General features: G+C 42.3%; 1 protein-coding gene across 1 annotated transcript in view; it reads right to left on the bottom strand.

The window, feature by feature from the left end:
* Nucleotides 1–21,499, bottom strand: part of prkd2 (protein kinase D2) — a 44,001-nt gene extending 22,502 nt beyond the window's left edge. The window contains exon 1 of the mRNA XM_015013712.2: nucleotides 20,122–21,499. Within this exon, the coding sequence (XP_014869198.1) occupies nucleotides 20,122–20,442 (321 nt within the window). The 5' untranslated portion in view covers nucleotides 20,443–21,499. The remainder of the gene's footprint in view (nucleotides 1–20,121) is intronic.
* Nucleotides 21,500–22,839: the final 1,340 nt, after the last annotated feature.

The following is a 22,839-nucleotide window of genomic DNA, read 5'->3' on the forward strand; positions in this document are numbered from 1 at the left end:
CTTTTATGTCCCGCCAAGAAAGCCACTTAACTTCTGCTTTTCATCCTCCCTGTCGCTTCCCTTCCAGCAGCTCAGCATGAAACACCTTCAGCCCCCCCGAGCCTCTGTGAACGAGCAACTTGGGATTTCTGATCAGAAAAATACTAAAGTACAAATAAATGAAACACATGTGCAATTATTAATGAAAATTTAGTCAAAAAAACAAAACTGGATCAGTCACAGCTATATTTACTCTGCAGATACCCTTTTCCGTATTTGCCTCAAATAATTTTAAGCATGCAAAATATCAACTGAATATACGGCAGCTTCAACTTCAACAACAGGGCTACACGCGAGTACGTTGGATAAGGGACAGCTTATGATCCTGTTAGATGGTTTGGCTTTGCAGTTCTTCAAAACAACATAAGTGTTTTGTTCAAAGGGGGAGTTTCACGACATCTCAGCACTATTTAATCACACATTTCAGCCATAACCCTTTGCAGGTTATCGTAGTCAGTTATTGACTCTGCAGTAGAAAACATCTCTCTCTTATTATACGAGTTATGACTAACTATTTTACTCCGTCACTTCCAAGCGATAGGAAGCGGTGATGTTGGTTCTCTGCCTTGTCAAGGTGTAAAATTAGGTTTGGGCAAAGATAAAAACACATGCCTCACAGATAAAGACAAAAATAAATAAATAAATAAACCATATCTGAAAAACATAAATAAAACTTGAAACTTGAAAACTCAATAGTCTTAAGTTAGAGTGGAAATCTCCAATCTTGTATTTCTGCAACCTTTTCTGCGTTAAGTTGAAGGTAATTCTGACCCGCCGCCCGGTGATATTATGAACGCTACCGCACATAGCGAATGGCAGTGATGTGTTGACTCAGAAATATGAAGTCGTGTGTCATTAGCATAATCCATGCTGAAGCACATTTATTACCCTGTGTTTGTTTATGCTCAGATTTATCACAGAATTATACAAAATAGTACCGGTTTGCTAAATAAGTTCAAAGTCAATCTCACAGTGATAGAGTGGTGATTAAATGAAATTATAAAACCGTGGCGCAGTGTGGAAAGAAGTCACAGTAACTGACTTAAGAGGAATACTGCGATGTTGAAACCAAACTTCACTTGTCTTTGTGTGTGAGTGTGTGTGGGGCGGACATATGACATATGACTAGAGGAGTGAGATGTTCCAGAGTGCAGGGGCTGGACTGGTGTTTACACAGCGCAGTTCATAGGAAAAACAACCCCTCTCTGGAGAACCGGAGCCAATCTTCATCTCATGTCAACGGGAGCTCAGAAAGTGGGACCGAGCACGGCTAAATGTCGAGGCTCACCATCCGTGATATTACATTCCAAGTCCTGTCCACGGACTGACCTCTGCGGCGCTACACGCTCCTCCAGACCGATGTGATCCCTGGAACAGGAGCTGATTATCACAACAGGAACCTGATCCGGCCGCTTTATAGCCAAGAGGAAACCCACTGCATCCCCTCAAACAGCGGACATTGTTCAAACATCCACATCTTACTGTGTGACAAATAATAAGGCTGACCTCCTCCCCAGCCCCCCCCCGCCCCCTCCCACTCCGGCACACGTGCACATTCACGCTTGCAGCCTCAAGGACCACGGTGGCGATTTATGATGAACCCATATTCACTGCGTTTCTCTCCTAACCGCGGCACGGTCCTAATTGTGTAACTGCAACTCTCTCACCTCATTAACGCACACAGGGGTTTCAGAAAGAGCCTCACCTTTCTGAAAACAATGAGGGCTTTAATGGAGGATTGCTCTGGCAACAAGCATGCAAAGACGTCAACGTCCTGCACTCGCTGGCTCTTGACAACAACTCAGTGCAACGCAGGAATTTTCCCTTTTGTGCTCATGGAGTTCGTAATGGAACAAATGTAAAACTGGCTCTCTGAGCTATTTTTAGACCTGGCGAAGTCATATGCTGGCAAAAAAAAATAAAAAGATGTGGAGCGTATCATCAAAAAAAAAATTAAAAAAAATACAACCATCTCCGTGTCATCAGCCACCTGTGGAGTCTGGATGTCTAAGAAGATCAGTTGGTGCCTTGGGAAATAGTTACAAGTAAAGATGAGGAATGGCTCCATCGCATAGCAATTTAGAAAGCGACATGAACAGCATCAGCAAGCCCCAGGGCTTAAAGACAAAGAGAGACGAAACGAAGACGTGTCAAAAAAAATCCCTGACTAAACACGGTAACCCCCAGTGATGTCACACTTAAATCATCAGCAACGTGAGATGATCTTCAACATCTTGTTTTACCCAACAGGCAATGAAAATAATTTAGCATATCATGACATTTTTATTTAATGGGAGAATCATAGATGAAATGCAAGAACTTTTCTCTTTTTGGCACTGATGCTCTCCCCGCCTTCTTCGTAAACAAGACACATCTGAGAACATGGAAGATTCTGGAAAGTGACTGAAAGTGTGTTTACAGTAGGAGAGTGCGATTTCCTTTGAGGCGGTGGATCAAATAAGTGTTAAAGTAGAGCTCAGGATAACGGGGAGTAGAGGAGGGGAACACATCAAACACCAAAGTTTGCTCACACACGCTTTAAGCGGACATCTCTGGAGACGCTGAGTTATATCATATCTGCGTGTCTAAAAAGCACCGACTCGATGAGTCGAGTGCAAAAATCACATGAAACATTTGAGATTTGTGCTTGTTCACATGTGTTCCTTTCCTTTTTCAATGCTACGAGCTACTTGGTGTTGGTCTGTCACATAAAATCCCAGTGAAATACAAAAAAGCTCGAGAGTCGTGGCGTGACAACATGTGGACCGGAAGAGGAATTCATCATTTTGTGCTTCAGTATCACACAGCGACACTTAGGTAAGCTTCAATGATGAATGGACACATGTGGTAGCACTCAATCAGTGCATGTCCAAAATATGAGCAACTTCACCTCTGGGGAAAGTTTTCTGTAGCATGATAATAAATACTCAGAAAAAAAAGACTCATTTAGTCACACAAACTGTAACCGCAAAGCCAAATATGCAGGTAATTTGTATTTCTTGGAGTCTCTGAGTCGGCTTATGGCAGGATTTTGTAGACGATTTGAAGTTTCAAAGTGGGAATGAAATGCTGAGTCATGGCAAGCAGAAATGTGAGATCGCAGAGCCACATTCCAGCAGCAGACATGAAAAACTAAACAGTTCAGATGGCAGCTAAGAGCGGCACACGATAAAGAGCAGAAGAAGAGCATGTGTCACCTCAGCTTAAACCATCGAGCATTGAGATCCTATGCATCAGCAACATTTTTTTTTCCCCATTTGATTTAGCTGGGTTAGAAACTCTGCTGGTCTTTCTGCTGTTATTGTAGTACAATGAGACAAACGGTCGTTTTCCAATGACTATACACCAAGTAAAATACTATCAAAGGCAGTTTTATAAGTGAAGATCCTGTGCAAATCTTTTTCTATGATGCCGTTACAGAAGAAGCAACAAATAATATATAGCGGGAATTAAAAATGTCGGAAAATTCAACTACAAAGAGGCTGAAAATCTCTGCTAGGTTTGTTCCTCTTTAAGCAGCGTTGAGAAATATAGATCTACAAGAGAGCAGCGTCGTTATCGTCCTTAAATGATGCGTCGGATGAAGTTGCGAGTTTGGAAAACACCTGTTGTTGTTTTCTAAAATAAGCCTTGTTTAGATTCCCAGAAACCAAAGGAAGGATAAAACAAGCATTATAAAAATCTCAGAAATCCAAAGCGATGATAAAAAGCGGAGTTCCAAACAAAGTTCCAAGACAGAAAAGGTTTTGTTCATTGTCCAGGCTTCAAACGAAGCGCCTGTCCTATAGCTGCAACGCTACCAAACTCTGAAGGTGCGTTAAGAGGAAGTATTTCTCTGCTTCTCTTCTGAACGTTTGAGCGGCTTTACCCAATAAAGCATACTCACCCCTCTCAAGAAATAAAAAAAAAAAGTTATTTAATCCTGTGTAATATTAGTCAGGCCTGAATGGTGGAAATGTGAAACACAGCAAAGGATGCTAATTAAGACCTGAGGCTCTCTTAGACACTGCTGAAAATTTTCCAAACAACAAAAACTGCTGCTTTGCATATTTCTCTGGAGGTAACATGTGGGTTCCCACGACTCATGATTTTATGTACGCGTGAGTACGATGAGTGGCACCAAGCTCACGTCTCACAAATTCATAGAAACCTGACCAAACTCAACTAAAAGTCCTGATGAGTGGTGGCTGGTTTTACTCTTCACGCACAGACACGGTTTGAAAGCATCAGAACAGAACGTGCGAGGGTCGCGCAATAACGATCGCGATGCGTTAAAGTGCTGATAAAGGTTTGGCGCCGGGTCAAGTGTTCACCGACGAAGCAAGGCGTGCGTCATCCAGGAGGGCACCGGCGCAGTCGGGTTTACATTCCTGGCCTGTTAGTTTCTACCAGCAGAGTTAATCGTTTAAACCTGCTGAACAGGAGTGAGAGGGAACACACACATGAACACACACCAAAACAAGTGCAGAGCCGCTAATGTTTCCTACAGAAATCATGCTAGAATGCAGTCCAACACACTCATAAAGGTTTTACACAGCTAAAACGATAATGTTAAAGCTTTTTAAAAATGGGTGTGAAAACTTTGTTTTGATGTTTTCTGTCCGTTCCAGATTTAAACGCTACAATCGTGTGTGAAGCGAGTTCTTCCTGTAGGCCTCTTCTGCTGCCTTCACATGTTATTTTCTCCGTTACGGCTGTTGCTTCAGATGGAGGTTGCACTAATTCTGGCTCTTTTAGACCATATTTAGGTACGAAAACTCCAGAATATAGACATTGCGACATCTAGGTGTTCACCGCCTCGTCTAAATTGACGTGAAAAGTGTGTTTGTACTTCACAGACAAGCAACTGCATCCTGCCGTCATCAGACAGTAAACAGGTTGAACTGGGGTTTTCCAGTTAAAGTTTATATTGCAATAATTAACCTGTCTGTCACTAGAGGACCCAAATTTGGGTCCTCTAGTGACAGGGGTGTCAAACTCCAGTCCTCAAGGGCCGCTGTCCTGCAACTTTTAGATGTGCCTCTGCTGCACCACACCTGAAAAGAATAATTAGGTCATTAGCAAGGTTCAGGAGAACCGATCTACACAGGGAGGAGGTAATTAAGCCATTTCATTCCACTGTTTTTTACCTGTGGCACATCTAAACACTGCAGGACAGCGGCCCTTGAGGACTGGAGTTTGACACCCCTGTCATTGTGAATGACAACCTGAGACCAACAGGTTAAGGCAATTTATGAAGTCTTGGTTACCCTTTCTACATAGACTGACCAAAAAGAAAGATAAAAATGAAGAATGAAGTTAATATAATGAACAATCTGTATCCAATCGATCGCGATTAAATTAATTATCCATAAAACCAAGCAGAGCTCATGCAAACTAGAACTCAAACTAATGGCAGTGGGCCTCATAATGGAAAAAGAGACAAAGGCAGCAGGTCGCACCGTGGAAGAAGAAGAAGCAGAAGCTGAGCGAACAGGTTATTGTGGAGAGTCAGTGATCCATGGAGACGACATAAACAGAACCCAAAGTGCCATCTTTTTCTCTACAGTCACAGTGGATTGAGATAATGTTTGTTATGAATTGGAACTCTATAAATAAATTTAATTAACAGCTTCAGTTCTTCTGGAAAAAGGCTTAGGAAGGAGTTTATGGGACTCTTTAATTTGACTAGCATTTGTGAGGTCAGACACTAATGTTGGGTGAGAGAGCTTGCCTCATAGTCTCTGCTCTAAATTGGCCCTAACGTTTAAATAAAAAGTATTTTTATTGTGAACAAAGGCCATGATGCTAAAAAATAAATACATTTTGAAGTGCACCACATAAAACAAAAATCAATGACATGTTTTGAAAATAATTATAAAACCAAAAATATAAAAACACACACATAAAAAAAAGACGTGACATTGTGAAAATGGAGCGTTTATTCCAAATATGTGTTTTAAAAGAGGAGCAATCAGAGGCAACAGACAAAAACAGAAACAACTAGTACATGGAAAACCATGCTAACGTCTGTCACAAAGAGCGGTGTAGAGCTAGGCGTGTGTGTGTGTGTGTGTGTGTGTGTGTGTGTGTGTGTGTGTGTGTGTGTGGAGGAAGCTTAGTATCGAGCAGGGGAGCAAGTACAATGCATCTCATTCTGCCCCGTGCATCAAGGAGGATGAGGTGGTAACATGAGAGCCGTAAGCAGGCATGAGAGAGGGGCTGTTCATGCTCTGAGGAGGCCTTTGTTGGAAACAGCTCCGCTCCCCATCAGCCCCCGCCTTCGTCCCCCCTGCTACCTTTTTCCTTGTCCTGGTTCTGGGCAGGTAAACCGATAGGAACATTGGACTCGGTCCACCTTGTTTGCAATGAACAAACAACTGATTCATGGGAGGGAACACGGAAAACAAAGCGTGTAAGGGAAGAAAACGTGTCTCGGTGACGAGGAGAGAGAGGAGAAAAAGATGAGTGGAAACAAAATGACAAAAGAAAAATTGGTACTTAACCGTTTTCCCCTGCTTGTTCCTGCATCATTTAGCTGCGTTTTTTTTTTATTTATTTATTTTTTATCGTTACGTCTCGAGTCGAGTTGTTTAAAATCGAGTAGCAACTTTGATTCGCTTCTTGGTTCTTGTAAAACCCTCAAACGTCTCAGTCGCATGTCAGGTGGTACTCTGTCGAAAACGTTTGCCTTAAAATTGATCTCTACGTTGCACCCGCAGAATTCTGATCCAGACTTGAAGGATCCTTACGTTGATGATGATTGTGAGCTGAATTTTATATCGCGACAGATTTTCTAATCCTATAATCTTCATGCTTCAGGCTGCTCTGTTGTGCTCTGCTGGTGAATTATCTGCGTCTCCTCTACTTATGGAAATACTTCAAATCTAAGGTAAAAATAACACATTATTAGGATCAGTAAGAAAAATGTTAAACGTTAATGTGAGCATGTCCATGTGCATATATTTATATTGCATAGAAAACTACACCAGGTTTAAGGTGCCTTCAAAAATTGTTTTTGCCTTTTTGTCATATTTAAATGAAACGCATCTTTAATATCAGACGTAAAAGAAAAACGTGAATACAAAAATACAAAACAGGAACAGAAAGATTGTATTCATTAAGAGAGAAAAGCTGTCTAACGCCAAATCGAAAAAATACAACTCAGCACATTTACCAACATCAATAAATCACTTAAAGAGAACCTCTCTGACAAAAATAAAGATCTCCAAAGACAACACCCAGCGATCTAAAGAAATTCAAAAACAGATGAGAAGAACAATATTCCATCTGGAAAAGGTCGCTGTGCCGTTTCTAAAGCCACTTGAAGGTCAGCGTCCATGAGTGGACAGGAGTCTGAGCCAGACTTGCGTCCATGGAAGAGGTCCAAACCCAAAATCACAGCTGACCACAAACACAATGACGACCCATCTCACGTTTGTTATGAGACAACGTCACAGGACCGGAGATAAATAATTTTTCTGCAAACTCAGTAGAATAATAAAACCGTTTGCTTCATCTTGGCACATCTGGCCAACAAAAAAAGACTAAATCATAGCACCAGTAAACCAAGGTGGTTTTAGTTTGTAAATATAAACTCTGGCATGTAGAAGATAATCCTACAGGAGAATCTCCATCCAGCAGTTTGTGGTCTTTAAACCGAGGTTATACAGCAACACGATCCAGAACAAAAGGTCAATCTCTGAACGGCTCAAAAATAAGTTTTTGTTTTTAATGGCCTAGTCAAAGTCCAGGTATCAATATGCTTTGATCTGATCATAAACAGAGCGTTCACATTTAAAAACCTCCAATGTGAATACATTAAAATAATTATTTAAACAGTTTGCCAGAGTTCCTCCTGTAAGGTGAAAAAAAAACAAAAAAAAACGTAACAGCTATTGCAAAACGATTAAAGGCAGTTAGTGGCCAAACCAGTTATTAGATTTAGAGAGCAGTTACTTTGTTTTGTTTTACATATATGTATATTTGTAACATATGAAATCATAATTTGAACACTGTGCTTTTCAATGTGAAACACAGGCGGTCTTGTGAAAATAATTGTTTGATTGCACAAATGTTTTTAATTACCAAAAAACTCCATACATCACTGCACCTGACATTTCACATGCTGAGATGCGTTCTCGGCTATTACGACGTTCCCTGAACGCGTCGTCGGCTGTCCCTATAAGTATGGATCTGCCTTCTAACTTCGTGGTGCGACAAGACCGAGGCGACGAGAAAGCACACGCACAAACCCGGCGGGGCGAGCGCGAGTGGTGTTTGCACATTCTCCACTGCCTCGAATGCCAGGAGCATACAAACACAAAGCTGCATGCTGAGGGCCACAAAGGGCCACATTACTTCACCCTGAGTCATCTGCTCCTCTTTTTTTTTTATGTCTATCCCCCCCTCTCCTTTCCAAATGCTCTATTGTTCGTCCACTTTCCTCGCCCCGTGCATTTCATGGTTTCTTTCTAGCAAGTACAAAGGGGGGGAAGTGCCGAAAGCTAAAAACACTCGGTTCTGGTCATACGACAAATGTTTTGATCACATTTATGTAGATGAGCCGGCCGTGGTACGCTTAGCTGTTGAAAGCAGACAAAAGTCAGAGTAAAGCTTTTCAGCTGTCCACAAATATTGTTTACGCCAATTAAAATTCCAAAGATGCTTGATAAAGGACTGCTTTATTTCGGATACAACTGTATGGCTCCCATCCGTTTACATGATGACAATTAAAGAGAAATACATTTTTAGAGGCATCTAAATCTAGAAATAGATTTAGATAGCGTGACAGTAAAACCCTACAGTCACTCAAGCCTCACTTTATCATCCTACTTCCTCTGCCACTGGAATTGCTTTTGCATAACTACAGATAAATCTCTGCATAGCTTGATCTGTCACCAGCAAACTTTATATCTCAGCATAAACAAAACGGAAAACTATTTTCTGAATTTTACCAGTTCAGGGTGTTGCTCTATTAACTTCAGCCCATCTTCTTACATTTCAAACGGGTTAATCTGGTCGTGTTTGTCTCACCGTCTCATCCGCCATATTGGTTCGGACCTGAAAGTCAACGTCTCGGAGAAACCCAGCCAACATTTAGAATCCTGATCACAGCATTTTTGATCAATCTGAATCCCCAAACTCTCCTCCCAAAACCTTCAGTGACGCCTTCATCAAGCTACGCAGCTGCAGTTTGCAAACATCATGCCCATCTCCTTGTGGGTAGTGTGCAAAACTGAATTGTAGTCCTTCTACATTATTTTGTTGATGTAACAAACTGATTCCCCCCCTTAACAATCTAAATGTTCACAATTCACATTCACAATGTCCTCCTGCGGTTCACCATAAAGAGAGAAATTGGCATTTATGACGTTCAAGTCAGAGTGCCCAAAACAATGAACAATGTTTCCCATGCATCATCTACACACAATTAACTGGAAATACATGTAGATATTAAATGCAGTGAATATTTAGATGTTTTTCTAAACCAGTTATGGAGCTTTTTGTATGGTAACACTGTGGTTTTCCCATTTCCCCTCATAACCATAATTTAGTCATGTTATGAACACACGTCTCATGTGTCGGAGCTGCACACACACACACACACACACACTTTTCACGTGTGCCCCTGACCAACCAAGCCCATCCTGTCAACCTTCACACTGACCCCATTGTCCGCTGCCTCTCACAGGCCCGCCCGCCTTCCAGCACACATTTCAAACATGCCAGATCATTAAAGCAAATAGTTTCAAGCCCTGCACTTACTTAAGGTGTCTCAATGTTTTCTGAGGGGTCATGCATGCCATTTTATTTCAGCAAACCTTGGCATCTACCTTGTTAGGAATTACTATGACTCGTTATTATCATGACTAAAAATTACATTTACCTTCAGTTCAACAAGTCAAAGAACCAAGAATATCACAACTGCTTCTAAGTCATTAATTTCAAAGGTAGTCATTGATTTACCAGTCCTAACTCTGCACGTATGAAAGGTTTGTTTCTCCACCCTTGAAAGAGCCATATGCTCACTTTGCTATATTTTGATTCATCCTGTTATTAACAAACAAACGCTCTGTGGTAAATGCTGCTCATGGGTTTCCAATTGGACTATGGCACAAAACTGTTTTCACCATCACTAATCGCAGGATTAGTATCATAAGGTCTTCTTTGCTCGCAACCAGAGAAGGAATGCAGTGGGCTCAGGGGGAAAATGGGCTCTGAAAAGATACAAAGTCGAAAGAAAGTGTGGATCTCATTTCAATAAGTTTGTTGTCAGCAGTCCAGCTTCTTCTGATAGTTAACATTAGTGCAGGCTGGAATTTTATCTCCACGCATGTTCTTTTTCCAATCGCAATCTCAGTCACCAATCTAGTTTCAAATACTTATCTCCATCTCTCATCCTCTCTCAGAGGCTGACAAACATCCCTGTCCCAGCGTTCCCTGTAGGAAAGTATGATTTGAATACTCAAATGTCCCGCCGTTTGGAGCGAGTTTGTCCCCGGGGGCCCCCGCCGCCAACAGCTAGAAGACACCAAGCACGGTCGGTCATGCAAAGCTGTTCCGCTACCATGCAAATCATCAAGAGAGGGAACCAGCACACACCCACGCACGCACACACCCACACACACACACACAGTGGGAGACACGTTTGGGTAAGCAGAACAAACGAGTGCTGCTGTCAGTCTCACTATTTAAAAGTTGGACAGTTTATTTAACTGCACTGCAATTTAAGTAGATCGAATAATGGTGGTGCAATAAGCTCTAAGCTGCTGTTTACTGGTGAACGGCTGCATTAGCATAGCCTGATAAGGACACAACTTGTTTATTCTCGTGCATGCACGCCTTCCATTGTCATGGATATTGACTGACTTAAGAGTGAGTCTTTATAAAACCACAATTTGTAAAAAAAAATATACACAGATTGGTGACTTTAAGAGACAGCTGAAGCACTTGTGGTAACATTTCAATCATCGTGGTTTTCGTGATCTTCACTGTGAAATCTGGACAAACTGTTGGATTGCAGTGTGAAGAATACATATGCAGGCGAGCGTGGTAAACAGGAGGTGGTGTGTGTGATCCCAACCCCAGGGCTTCTTCTCTTGGGAGCGAGATAAAGAAACAGCGACTTCCAAAACGGAGGTGGAAACAATGGTCAGAATGGCGGGAGGGAGCGGGCCGTGGGGGCGGTTTAATCACAGCTGCGAGTCTGTTTATGTCTGAGAGGCGTAGAACGTGTTTCTGTTTAGCTACTTAGATTTCTTTGTGTTTGTTCAAATAACTCTGTCCTCATTTCCTCACTGGTATCACAACACACCGGCAAAAATATACCTGGGCCTCGTGCGGCTCTCTGCAGCGGATTTTGAAGGTTTTACTCGGCATGCGGCTTTAGGCGCCAACAGCTTCATTGGTTCGACGAATCGTGGCTGTGCGTTTCAGAGTGCGGCATAACTCACGGCAGGTTAGCTCGCATGTTTGACAATCCGGAAAGTTGACAGGGCAAACGGTGAAAAGGCCCCGACAGGTTCTCACTAGTCCTCAAATGCTTACGTAGTCACAGGCGTATTTCACCCACACACTGACATCAACCGGAATCGCTGCACCAGTGAGGAATGACGCGGCTGTCAGAAACAGATAAACGGTCGGTCCTTTTGATAAACTAGGTCGGGATAGAGGATGTTAACTGGACCAGAATTATGTCGGAGTCAGCTTTGGTTTTAAGGAACCTTTTAATAGCTTGTTTTTACTCATTAAAGAAGACACACAGCCTTGTAAAAGTATTAATTTCACTTGCACTGCGTATTCTATTACATTCCAAATCACAAATTTTATAGTATTTTATTGGGATTTTATCTGATAGACCACCTCAAGGTAGTAGAAGTGAAAGAAAACATGATGAAACATTGTTTTAACAATTTTTTTTAAGAAAGAAAAATAAGCTGAAAAACTCCCCTTTACTCTTATACCCTGAAATAAAATCCATTGCATCACTTACCACTAGAAGTTACCGCTTTGCTAAAGCGCTACCTTGTTGTGTTAGTCTATCCGAAAAAAAAAAGTTAATTCCAGAAATATATGTCGTAACATAACAAAATCATGAAGTACCAAGATATTTTTGGAAAGCAATCTTGTTTCGAATCTTGTTTCCTTTGGCGCTCACAACATAATCAGGCAAGAGTATGAATCATTCCACGTGTTCACTCCTCCGAAGATCAACAAATTGCAGAAAATATTGGGTGTTGAGAAAGGAGAAGCAGATGCCAAAGAAAAGAAATAAGCAGGTAAGACATTTTGATGGATCAAGGAGCGAAGGATGAGTCACAGCGAGCAAGGAAGTTGTTTTAAGAGGAGCAGAGGGGGTGAGAAGATGAGAAGATAAGGTGAGGATATCAACGAAGGAGGTTACGAAAGAAGAGGAGTAGTAAAACGTGGAGGAGGAGGAAGAGGAGTGGTGTTTTATCTCAAGTACCCTTAGGAAAGGATTTCAATTATGAAGAGAATTAGAATAACAAGAAGAACGTGATGAAATGGTAAAGAAGATAAACTAATTTCCATCAAATTATGCTGAGGCTCATTGAGGGATAGATTGCATTAGTGGCACTTTATTGTCAAATGAAGACAGACCTCTGTGTCCGCCAACAGTTTGTGTTGGATCAACAGTGAGTGGAGTGAGTGGGACGCAGCCAAAATGGACTTTAGGAATGAAGAGGATGTCCGGTCCTGTAAAAGGCAGAGCACCTCTAGTTTCTAGAAGCGAACGTAGAGAGCAGCACCACGGTCGGGAGAGCGTCATGAAATAAACCGAGTCGAGGCAGAGTGTTGCTCCTCGGCCGTGGAGTGAATGGAAAATGTGTCAACGGAACACAAGAAGGGATCCTGTGAATAAACAGAGCAGATGAGTCACCCTTTCTGGGATGGTGAGGATGACCGCGGGGTGGGGTAGCAGGCACCCAGCTACCTTCAACAAGCCTCCAACAACCCCTCCAAACGGAGGTATTCATGCATGAAAACACGCAGTCCAGCTCTTGTGTCACACTCGGTTGGCAGGGCCAGGACAAAACCGTCTATTGTCCAACTTTCCCCAACTAAAGCTGCGAGCTCCAAACAGGGCAGGAGTTTTGTACTTAGGGGATTTCGGAGGGCTCTCGACCGCATGTGTTTGTGACTTGGGATAAACAGCTTTGGAAAGATCCTGCTTAATACATCTTTTCGTTTGAGAGTGGGTATTTTTAGTTTTCTGCAAAACAAAGACATAACATTCTTCAAGTTGAACGCAGTCGTTTTGGACTAAGGGATTAGTCTAAATATTATTGCAGTGGGTCATCGCCGCACATGAATGCCGCTTCCTAGATAAAAAGCCTGACGAATTCACGTTTATATGTGCGGAAAGTTAAGCCAAAGAGACCAAGGATGGACCTTTGAGCAACAAGAAAGCCACGGTTTGTTGGTCACGCAGCACAGGTTTCACTGAGTTTCAATGTAATCCGCTTAGCTACGCTGCAATACTTTGACCCATATGGACTGAACAAGTAATAACTTTAACCTAACAAGCAAATAGCTTAAATATAACCATGGTGGGTGAGTGTAATCACCCTACATGTCATTAAATAGCTGTTAATTGCCTTAAATAGACAGTAGAACATAGAAATGGGCCCATTTCATGTAGGGGTTACTTTCCAAACGTAAGAGTTTTGCATTGGTTGGCAGAAACCAGGAGAGGATGGTAAAATCAGCTCTAAGAAGAAATGTAATACTCCTGATGTAATAAAACCCTACATGCTATTTTTTTTTTTTTGCGTGTGTGTGTGTGTGTGTGTGCGTGCGTGTTTTTTTTACCAGTTCAACTGGGAATAAATGTTGGGGTGTCCTATTTTTTTCCTTCAAGAAACTGCATTTAATGTTCTACATAATAATTATGTTAAATACCCAAACTTAAAAGAAAACAGGCTGTTGTAGAGTGTGCCGTTTTTTTTTGTTTTGTTTTGTTTTTTCCACATGACTTAGTTACATTGCCAATAATAACAATGACGACTACACAGAACATGACACATTGAATACTGGTGGATTTAAGCATTTAAAATGTTATGTCCTATATAACATATGAAGAGCAAACCTTTTATATGGATGGAGCCCAATCGACTGAATGCAGCGGCTGCTTTACTGAGGGTGCGTCTGATACAGTGAGGGGCTCACTTACCAAGACAGAACCAAAAATAAATCTCAATTACCAAAGAAAACCATTTAACATATGTCTGTGATAGAAAGCAGATGAAATAAAATTGAGATTTAAAGGCTCTTACAGTTTTCCAAGTCACTGTTTTTGTTTTTTTTTTTAAAAAAAGAGAAAAAAAAACAACTAGTGTGTTCTCATACATGCAACTTGTCAGCATTTTGGTTGTTTACTTTCACTTCTTCAGAGTCTCGCGCTGTTTTACTAAACTAAGGGAAGCCCAGGCTGGAGCAGGCCTCTCTGCAGTCATGCTCTAATGCAGGGGTCCCCAAACTACGGCCCGCGGGCCGGATCCGGCCCGCCACGTCATTTGGTCCGGCCCCCTGAACAATGCTGGATCCGGCCCGGCTCCTCATACCAGACAGCATTCAGTGTTTTTTTTCATATATTATATTTTCCGGTTTATATGTGGATTTTTCTTCAACCACCAGGGGGCTTTTGAGCAGATGTGAAACTAACTTTCCCTCAATGGAATATATACTCGACAGTCCCAGTCACCGTTTCACTCACGGTTTTTTCCATTTGCATTCTGGGTAAAAATCTATCTAAAAGCGCGAATGTGTCGTCGTCGTCGCCCCCCCCCTTCCCCCCGCTCGACAGTTTCGAAGACAGAGCAGCTCCTCCCCCCCCCCGCCCCCTCAACAAGAATTTCCTAAGGTTTCTTTCTCCAAAAACTAAGACCGGCCCCCGACCAGAGAAAGGAACAGCTATGTGGCCCTTGCAGGAAAAAGTTTGGGGACCCCTGCTCTAATGGATCCCCATGAAAGACATTTTCATCATTATTAACATGTAACATGCTTAGTTGCTTGCAATCGATAGCACTTCTCTGAGATCATTCGATTATTTTTTCTGTTGTTTCTCATAAGATGACAAATACAAACGTCTTCCACTAAAGAGAAGCTTAAATGTATTTGGGAAAGATTGGTCACAGAATTGTATATTCTGCAATTTTAAGTCAGTTTGAAGGTAAAACACTCAAACAACGTGACGTTTGTGCGCTTTGCGAGAAAACATCTTCCATACGAAGCAAAACACAGCCTTGCTTGTGGTTAACGTTAAGAGACGCAGCAGAGACCTGAGGCGATGTTGCTTAGGGAACCTGTTTGTTGAGCCCAAAGTCGTACAAAACCCGACTCCCGGGATGACGGCGTAATGTGCATCACTGGCACAGTTACGAGTGATTTGCGTCAGTGTTGTAAATTTCACAATAATCCCCTCTTTGATCACTGCATTGCAAAATTCTTTTTGGCAATTAAATCAAACAAATATTGGCGTCTTTATGTAAACAATAAAAAAAATACAGCTGACAGCATCGTCTTTTAACAGCTTCAATGAAAGCAAGACAACTGCTAAGACATGCAGATTTTTATGACTGACAAATGTTGCCCAGCTTGTCATCCGGCATGTGAGCATAAAAAAAGTCATCTTTAATTGTATTTTTTTTTCTACTAATAATTTCTCATTGTTTTGATGCAGATGCAACATTTATAGTGCTTTATTTTATGTGTTTACTTTCTTTCTTTCACGACTGCTCGATCTGCCAGGGAAGCTGCTGAGCTGTGAGTGTGTGTGTGTGTGTGTGTGTGTGTGTGTGTGTGTGTGTGTGTGTGTGTGTTGCTGTGAGCTTGCCGCCGTCCTCAAACCCCTTTGGTCCCCGTTGATTAATCATAAGACACCACACCTGACCAACAGTCAGCACAGCAGCAAATAGACCCATATTTTCTTTTCTGTGTTTCAAGAAACCACATTGTGAGCAGGATCTGCGCTCTGCCATCATTCTGGGTTATTCTGTCATCAGTTTGGGATTGCGTAGTAATTTCTAACCACTTTCGGCGGCGGTTTCCCCTGAGAACCACCAGTAAATTTATTTACCTACACATTTATCAGTGTGATTGAGGCGCCGTTTGACACCGACCTGCAGCATGATTGTCAGAAAACACTTTATCAGGGGCTGTGCAGATAAACTTTACCCGGTTGAAGCTGGTAACTTATCAGCCCCAATGTGACCCCACAGCAGGGTCAACCATGCTCTTGACCCCCACCTACTTCCTTCCTGCCCTTTGTGGTCGCGTCGATTCCTGACAGCAGTTTGTCACAGTGTGGAGCTGCTGAAGCAGGACCACACAAACTCATCCAACACCGTAGTTTTCATACTTCACTACTCCCACTGCAGGCTCCGACGCACCTTGACAGCAGTTCATGTTTCAGCTCTGAATCCCCATGGAGATTGGGTAAAAGTAACTGGTTTTTTTTTTTTCTTCCTTTGTGCAAAAGTTTGTCATCCTCTGTAGAGCAACTTTATATATATATATATATATATATATATATATATATATAATTTTTAAAAAAAATTAAAACAGTAATTAAAATGATGCCTGAGAAACAAAAAATAATCTTATACCAATAACGTCATCCTGTTGCTGAAATTGTATTCAGATATTCCACCAAAATATACCAAAACTGGAAAAAAAACTAACTACGATTCTGGTTTTAAGTTTTAAACAGTCTTCGATTTTGCCGACCTCTTAAAAAAAAGTGTTCATGGTGCTTGAACCTTTACACATTTTGCTATGCTTCAACAACAAACAGATTTTGGGGTAGGATTTTATATCATCAACCAGCACCAAACAAAAGTGCTTAATTTTGATGTGGAAAAAAAGAACAACAACACATTGGCGTAGATCTGTACTCAGTCTCTCTGAATCAATGCTGCGTAGAAATCTCTTTCACTGCAGGTACAGCTACATAACTTCTTTATTTCCTCCTGTAGACTAACTTTTTTGCACCCTCTTCTTGTCAGAGTAGCTTATGCTCAGCCAGAGTGGACTTTGACTGGGCCATTCTAACAAACAGTTATTGTTTGTATGTCATACGGTTCAGATTTTTATTTTCCCTCCACTTCACAAATACGTGCTAATTTGCACTGACTTCAAAATGAGCTCACAACAAAATACACTGAAGTTAATGACTGTTAGCAGTATGACCAAATATGGCAAGAAAGTGAACTTATGACTACAGAGCAGTATGAGTATTAGAATTTTGAAAAATAGATTGTCTGATAATAGTTTAAAAAAAAAGGGAATTAGGTGGAGAGAACCAGTAATTTATTGAAACACATGTGCAGGGGAAATGCAAAAAAAGAGGAAGACTGAAGCTGAAGTGAGCTGGACATGACATAGTACAACACAATGCGACGCGCAGCTGTACGTTTAGACTTGTTAACCATAGGCGGGGGAACATGCAGGTGCACGACAGGGAAACACCGACACTGCAAGCTAGAACAAAGCCTGCCGCAGAGAAACAAAATAACCGATTAGCACGGCGGCTAATGCTGGTTGGAGAGAACTGCCACTGCTTCCTGGAAAATGCACTTTTGCTGTGAGCTTAACAGAGCTTCTCTCGGCGAGCCCTGGTCAATCAGCTGATTGTCACCTGCCAGCCTGAGCGATGGATTAAAACCGATATGAACCGCTGAGCCTTCCAACTGTTATGCGTCCTGGAAACGGTTTGGCTGCCATGCGTGCCGCCGGCTCTAAAATGAAGAGCAGATTTCCAAAAACACGCATTGTTTCCTGTTGCACGGAGGTTGTCACTGCCAACTCTTGCCTCTGCGTCGGTGTTTTGAAGTTTTGAGCTTCCAAGTGAAAATGAAAAATTGTGCATGTCATTTTAATAAAGCGCATGAGCGAGGACGAGGAGCCCTGGCATTTCATCAATAGACCGCAGTCTGTGTCTTCAACACGAAAAGTCAGAGTTCATTTACAGTAGATGATCGCATGGTAAAAAGGTGGGCCCTTACACATAGTGCACATGTGTTTTCTTTTAGATTTGTAAACCTTTTTTTTTTAACCTTAGCCTGCTTTCTTTCTGTCAAAATGAGCTTCGATGTGGGAATTGGTTTTCTGTTCAACGCGCACAGTTTTGCAGAAGTTTCAAATATCTGGTTGTTTATTTGAGATGAAGCTGAAGGCTGTGGGGGTCCGCCTGCGTCTTCACTCCTCCAAGAGACCCTCAGCATTATGCTGCCACCACCATGATGTGGTAATGGTGCATCACCGCCAAAACAAAAAAGGTTTCAAAGGTTTGAAAACTTCACTTTATAGCCACCAAACATTCAAAATACCGTTATGAAAAACCTTCCAGTGTTGTCTAATAATTTAATCATTTGTTGTTAAAATATTTACACTAAATCAGCGAATGACGGGATATCCTTCGACATCTGGAAATTTCATTGTAGAAGTTAATAACTGACTGGAAAAACTAAATGACTGAAGAATTCATCAAAAACTGGCTTCATGTGGCTTGAAATGCAAAACTTTCTCTGTGCACAAAGTAAAAGGGATTTTTTTTTTCCCCCTTCAACTTTAGAAGTGGAAAACCATAATAAACTCATTATAAGAAACCAGTCCACACCTTCAGAAAGCCAAACGACAACAAACCACAAATAATGCTTCCAACATTGGCCTTCTTTTGACGTACATCTCATGAAACTACAGATTCACTGATTGGCTTGTGGTTAATTCACTCACAGAGGTGAACCATTCATTTTGAGGGCTATGATTCAGAGGTTGATTAAACCCCAAAATTGAGATTCCTGGAAGATTTTATTAATACGTACCACAAATAAATAACATTTTGCCTCGTTTTCACATAAAAGGCCCACACAGTGATGGGGAAGACGGCTGACTTTCAGTAAATTAGAACATGCGTTCAAACGAGGCCCGCTTGTCAGAATAAAAACAACCTCTAAGCATTAAACACACTTTTTTGTTCAGTCCATGTTTCTGTTTTAAATGTGTTTATTCTAATGGTTTGATCTACTGTTTGTAATTTCAAATTTCTTATTTTTAGTACTTGTAAGTGGGAAAATATCTTAACAGAAATAAAGGCTTTCAGACGCCCGTCATTATGTGATTGATTTATAAGGTGCGTTTCTGAGGTTCCAAAGTAAATTTCCAGTTCATCGAATGGGTCTGTAGTCCTTGACTCCCTCCTTAAGAAGGGCACTGCTACAGAAACTAGCTGCTTACAGACAGCCGAATCTTTGCATATTAACAGAAAGTTGAGTGGAGGGAAAAGGTGAGGATGGAAACACAGTAAGAGTAGTCACAGTTTTGAGAGAATTGTGAAGTAAAAACCATTCGGGATTTGAGGGAGACTCTCCAGACTTAAACTGCAGCAGGGGCCGGAGCGTCCAGAGCCACCACATTTATACTTAATCCAGGACAGCAGCAGCAGCTGTCCCTTTCCTTGACTTGAGCCAGCCCTGAACCAGAAACAACAGGAGCTAATCATGTCACACCATATTTACGCAGTAATTCCTGCAAAAGAGACCCCAACCAGGTGGCCAATGCATTTACTGCACAGTACATGGACATGTTGTGTTTATTCAATGGGATATTTTTGTATTCAAAATCCTAAAGTGAAATGCTCTCATAAAAATAATATCAAGTTTTTTTTTAATATAATTACTGACGTAGAATAACCTTTGACGATATTCTAATGTATTGAGAAGCACCTGCAGATCATTTTTTGTAATGAGGAGGCAGTTTACATAAAGGTCACAAGTGATTTTGCTGTGTTCCTATAAACAGCGACTTCCTGTGCAGCACATGTGTGGCCCCATGGGTAAACAGCTGGACGAAACCCATCAAACGCCCGCTCTGCCTGCTTCGCAAACCCTCTGCAGATGCAAAGCTTTCTTCCTTGCAGAAGAAATGTTTGAATTTCTACCATTATTCAGACTTTTGTACATATCTTTACTTTTTTGTTATTTCAAAAATGACAGTGAAAAAAAGAAAAGAAAAAAGAATCACTCAAGAATCACTCGTTTCACATGCAAACTTCCCCTCTCCGGTGTTCCCATGTCTTACCTTGGTGTCAACAATGGAGCAGGCCACCTGCTTCACATACGCCAGGTCGGCAGTCTGGGGCAGCAGGACGGATTCCCTGGTCAGGCCAATTTGGATGATGAAGGACACCCCGTCTGGATTGCAGATCATTGAGGGCATCGTCATCCCAACGTGTCCTGCTGTCGGGTCCACCATTGGAAAAGGAGCCTGAGGAGGCATAGAGGGCATGGATATGGGGGGTCCCGTCTGCATCACTGCTGAGCCGGGTGGGGAGGCCCCTGCTGGGGGGAAGAAGACCTGGGACATTGCCCCTGAGGGCATGCAGGGGCTCGCGTTAGCCATTCAGAGTCCACTGGCTCTCCCCGTGAACCTCTAAGCATACACAGAGACAAGCACACACCCTGGCGAAGTGGAGGGGGTTCTGCGAAAAGCCACACTCATTCAAACTGTCCTGTTGGGAGAGAGGGAATATGGGTGTCCACACACTGAGCAGAGAGTCCCTGTTCCCCCCTGAGTCGTTGGTCTGCCTCCCTCCAGAGGAGCGAGGAAGAAATTCTTATCCAGGAAGCAGCTTCACGTCCTTTCAGGCGCTCGCTTCACGTCGTCTGACTTCTGTCATTCTTCAAGCATGACAGGCATGAGAAAAAGACGCACCGAAAGGGAGAAAGATCTGCCCCCCCCTCCCACCATTGCTGTTGTTCCACCTCCACCTTCCTCCTTCGGCTCAGCTCGCTCCAAAGATGTTGCTCTGCAGAGTAGAAAGTCCAAAGCCAGCCGTGAAACTCCCCCAGCCGTGGGCCAGAGCAGGGGAGCGAGAAAAAACAATGGCAAACTTTGTACAAGTGATCTGCTCCAGGGCTGGGTAACAAAATGGCTTCCTTGAACAGGAAACCGTGAGAATGAAAAAGGCCAAGAGGCTGCACTCCTTTTTACAAGTCTTGCCCTGTTTCACTTTCAAACCCAAGTGCAGGCTTCTTTTTGTGCGAGAAAAGCAGAGAGACGGAGCTGGCTGATGTGAGGGTACCTCCCTCCTACCCTTCCTCCTGCCCTCTCACCACAGCAAAGGAGGAAGTAACGTGACTGACACCACCTGAAGCCAATAAACTTCCAGTAAGTTCCACCTTCTGACTCTAAACTCTCAACATTTCCCCTCCTTCCCCTCCCTTTCCTCTTTTCTCTCCTTCCACGGTTTAGGGTTATTTGGCTTGCTCCGTCCCTCAGACGAGGTCAGCACAGATCCTCTTACACCGCCTGAGGCGAGGGGGCAGCTCCGTGCACCAAACACCCTCCCCATCACTTCCTCATCCTGCTCCCAACTTCCAATAGCCACTTTCCGTCCCTCCGCAAAGTTGCGCTCCCGCGCCTCTTCCACCTCTGTGACGTCGTCTTTCTCTTCTGTTGATCAGACGCACCTTTCGCAGACCGCAGCAGGCAGAAAACCACGCCTGCTTGCAGAGTTGTTTACATCCTAATTTGTTATCAAATTTCATTAGAACAATCTCAGTGGGCAGGGAACGCCGGGAGACGATGGCTTGTTGTAAACAGAACGGAACAGAAACGAGGCTTGGTGAGCAGTTATCACCATGGCGACGGCTACTCGGTGGTTATCTAATCATCTACCAGAAGTTTTGTAATTTGGAAAAGCATCAGGTGTTGAAAACAGCAACATGTTTTCCCTCTCAGAGCCACTTGTTTAATCTGTAACATTGTTCCCGTGCTCAAGCTTTCAGTTCTAGTAAGAAAAGTGAAACCAAACAAAATGCTGTTTAGGTGGTTTTGCGATAGAAGACTTCAAAGTGACAGCTGCTGCATGTGATCATGTACTACTTCTTCCGTTCACCACTAGAGGGCACCGTTTCGTGCGGTTGGAGGATATATGTAAACATTTAAGCCACATATATAAGACGTGATTATGTCCGTCTGTGCACGTTGCTAACATCAGGTAGGAATGAGCATGTGGAGCTAAATTGTGACTAGTTGTTGACAGCATGCAGATGCGTTCTTAAACGTGTATTAAATGCGCCTTAGCATGTTTTTCTCCGGTTGCGTGCTTTTTTAAGCCATTAACCAGTTTCTGATGTGATTCTAGCTGGATACTTGATTACTCTTCTTGGAAAAACAAAAAAATCAAACGAAAGAAAAAAAAAACTTGTTAGACTTCTTATGTTGGTTTCCAGGAATGGACTCAGTAACAACTAGTCCTTGACTTTCCTGTAATAGTTTTGAGGTAAGTGCCTTGGGAAAGCCATTCTTGGAGTTATTAAAGTAATAAATTAACATTAATTCACTTCACCCACGGCTAAACATGTTTTATTGTTTTCAGCTGCTCAGCTGTACAGCTGAGATTAAAGAAATGGGAGCTGGTCCTTCTGTAAGACTCCATCCGTGATACATGACGGTGAACAATGGTTTTCTCAAGTCTCATTTTCATTTTTAGGTGCTCACCAGAACCTATTTATTCACACGTTTTAGTTCCTTTCACTCTTTTTTTTTTTTTTACCCTTTAGCTGCACTTTCAGTCCATGCAAACGCCATGGCTGTTCATGTCAGGCTCGAGCCTCGGCCGTTCCTGGATTGTCTCTTGACATCTGAACCAGTTTTGAGTTTGGTTTCATGCTTTGGAAAAGTAACGAGAGAAATGAATAACTTGATCATCTTGGAACTTTCTTTTGTTTATAAATGTCTGCAGAAGGACTATAAATCTAGGTTTCTTTGTAGTTCTCACATGGATTCTTTTGA

This window comes from Poecilia mexicana, unplaced genomic scaffold, assembly GCF_051168715.1.
Source record: "Poecilia mexicana isolate PSO_F unplaced genomic scaffold, ASM5116871v1 scaffold_13, whole genome shotgun sequence".
NCBI lineage: Eukaryota > Metazoa > Chordata > Actinopteri > Cyprinodontiformes > Poeciliidae > Poecilia > Poecilia mexicana.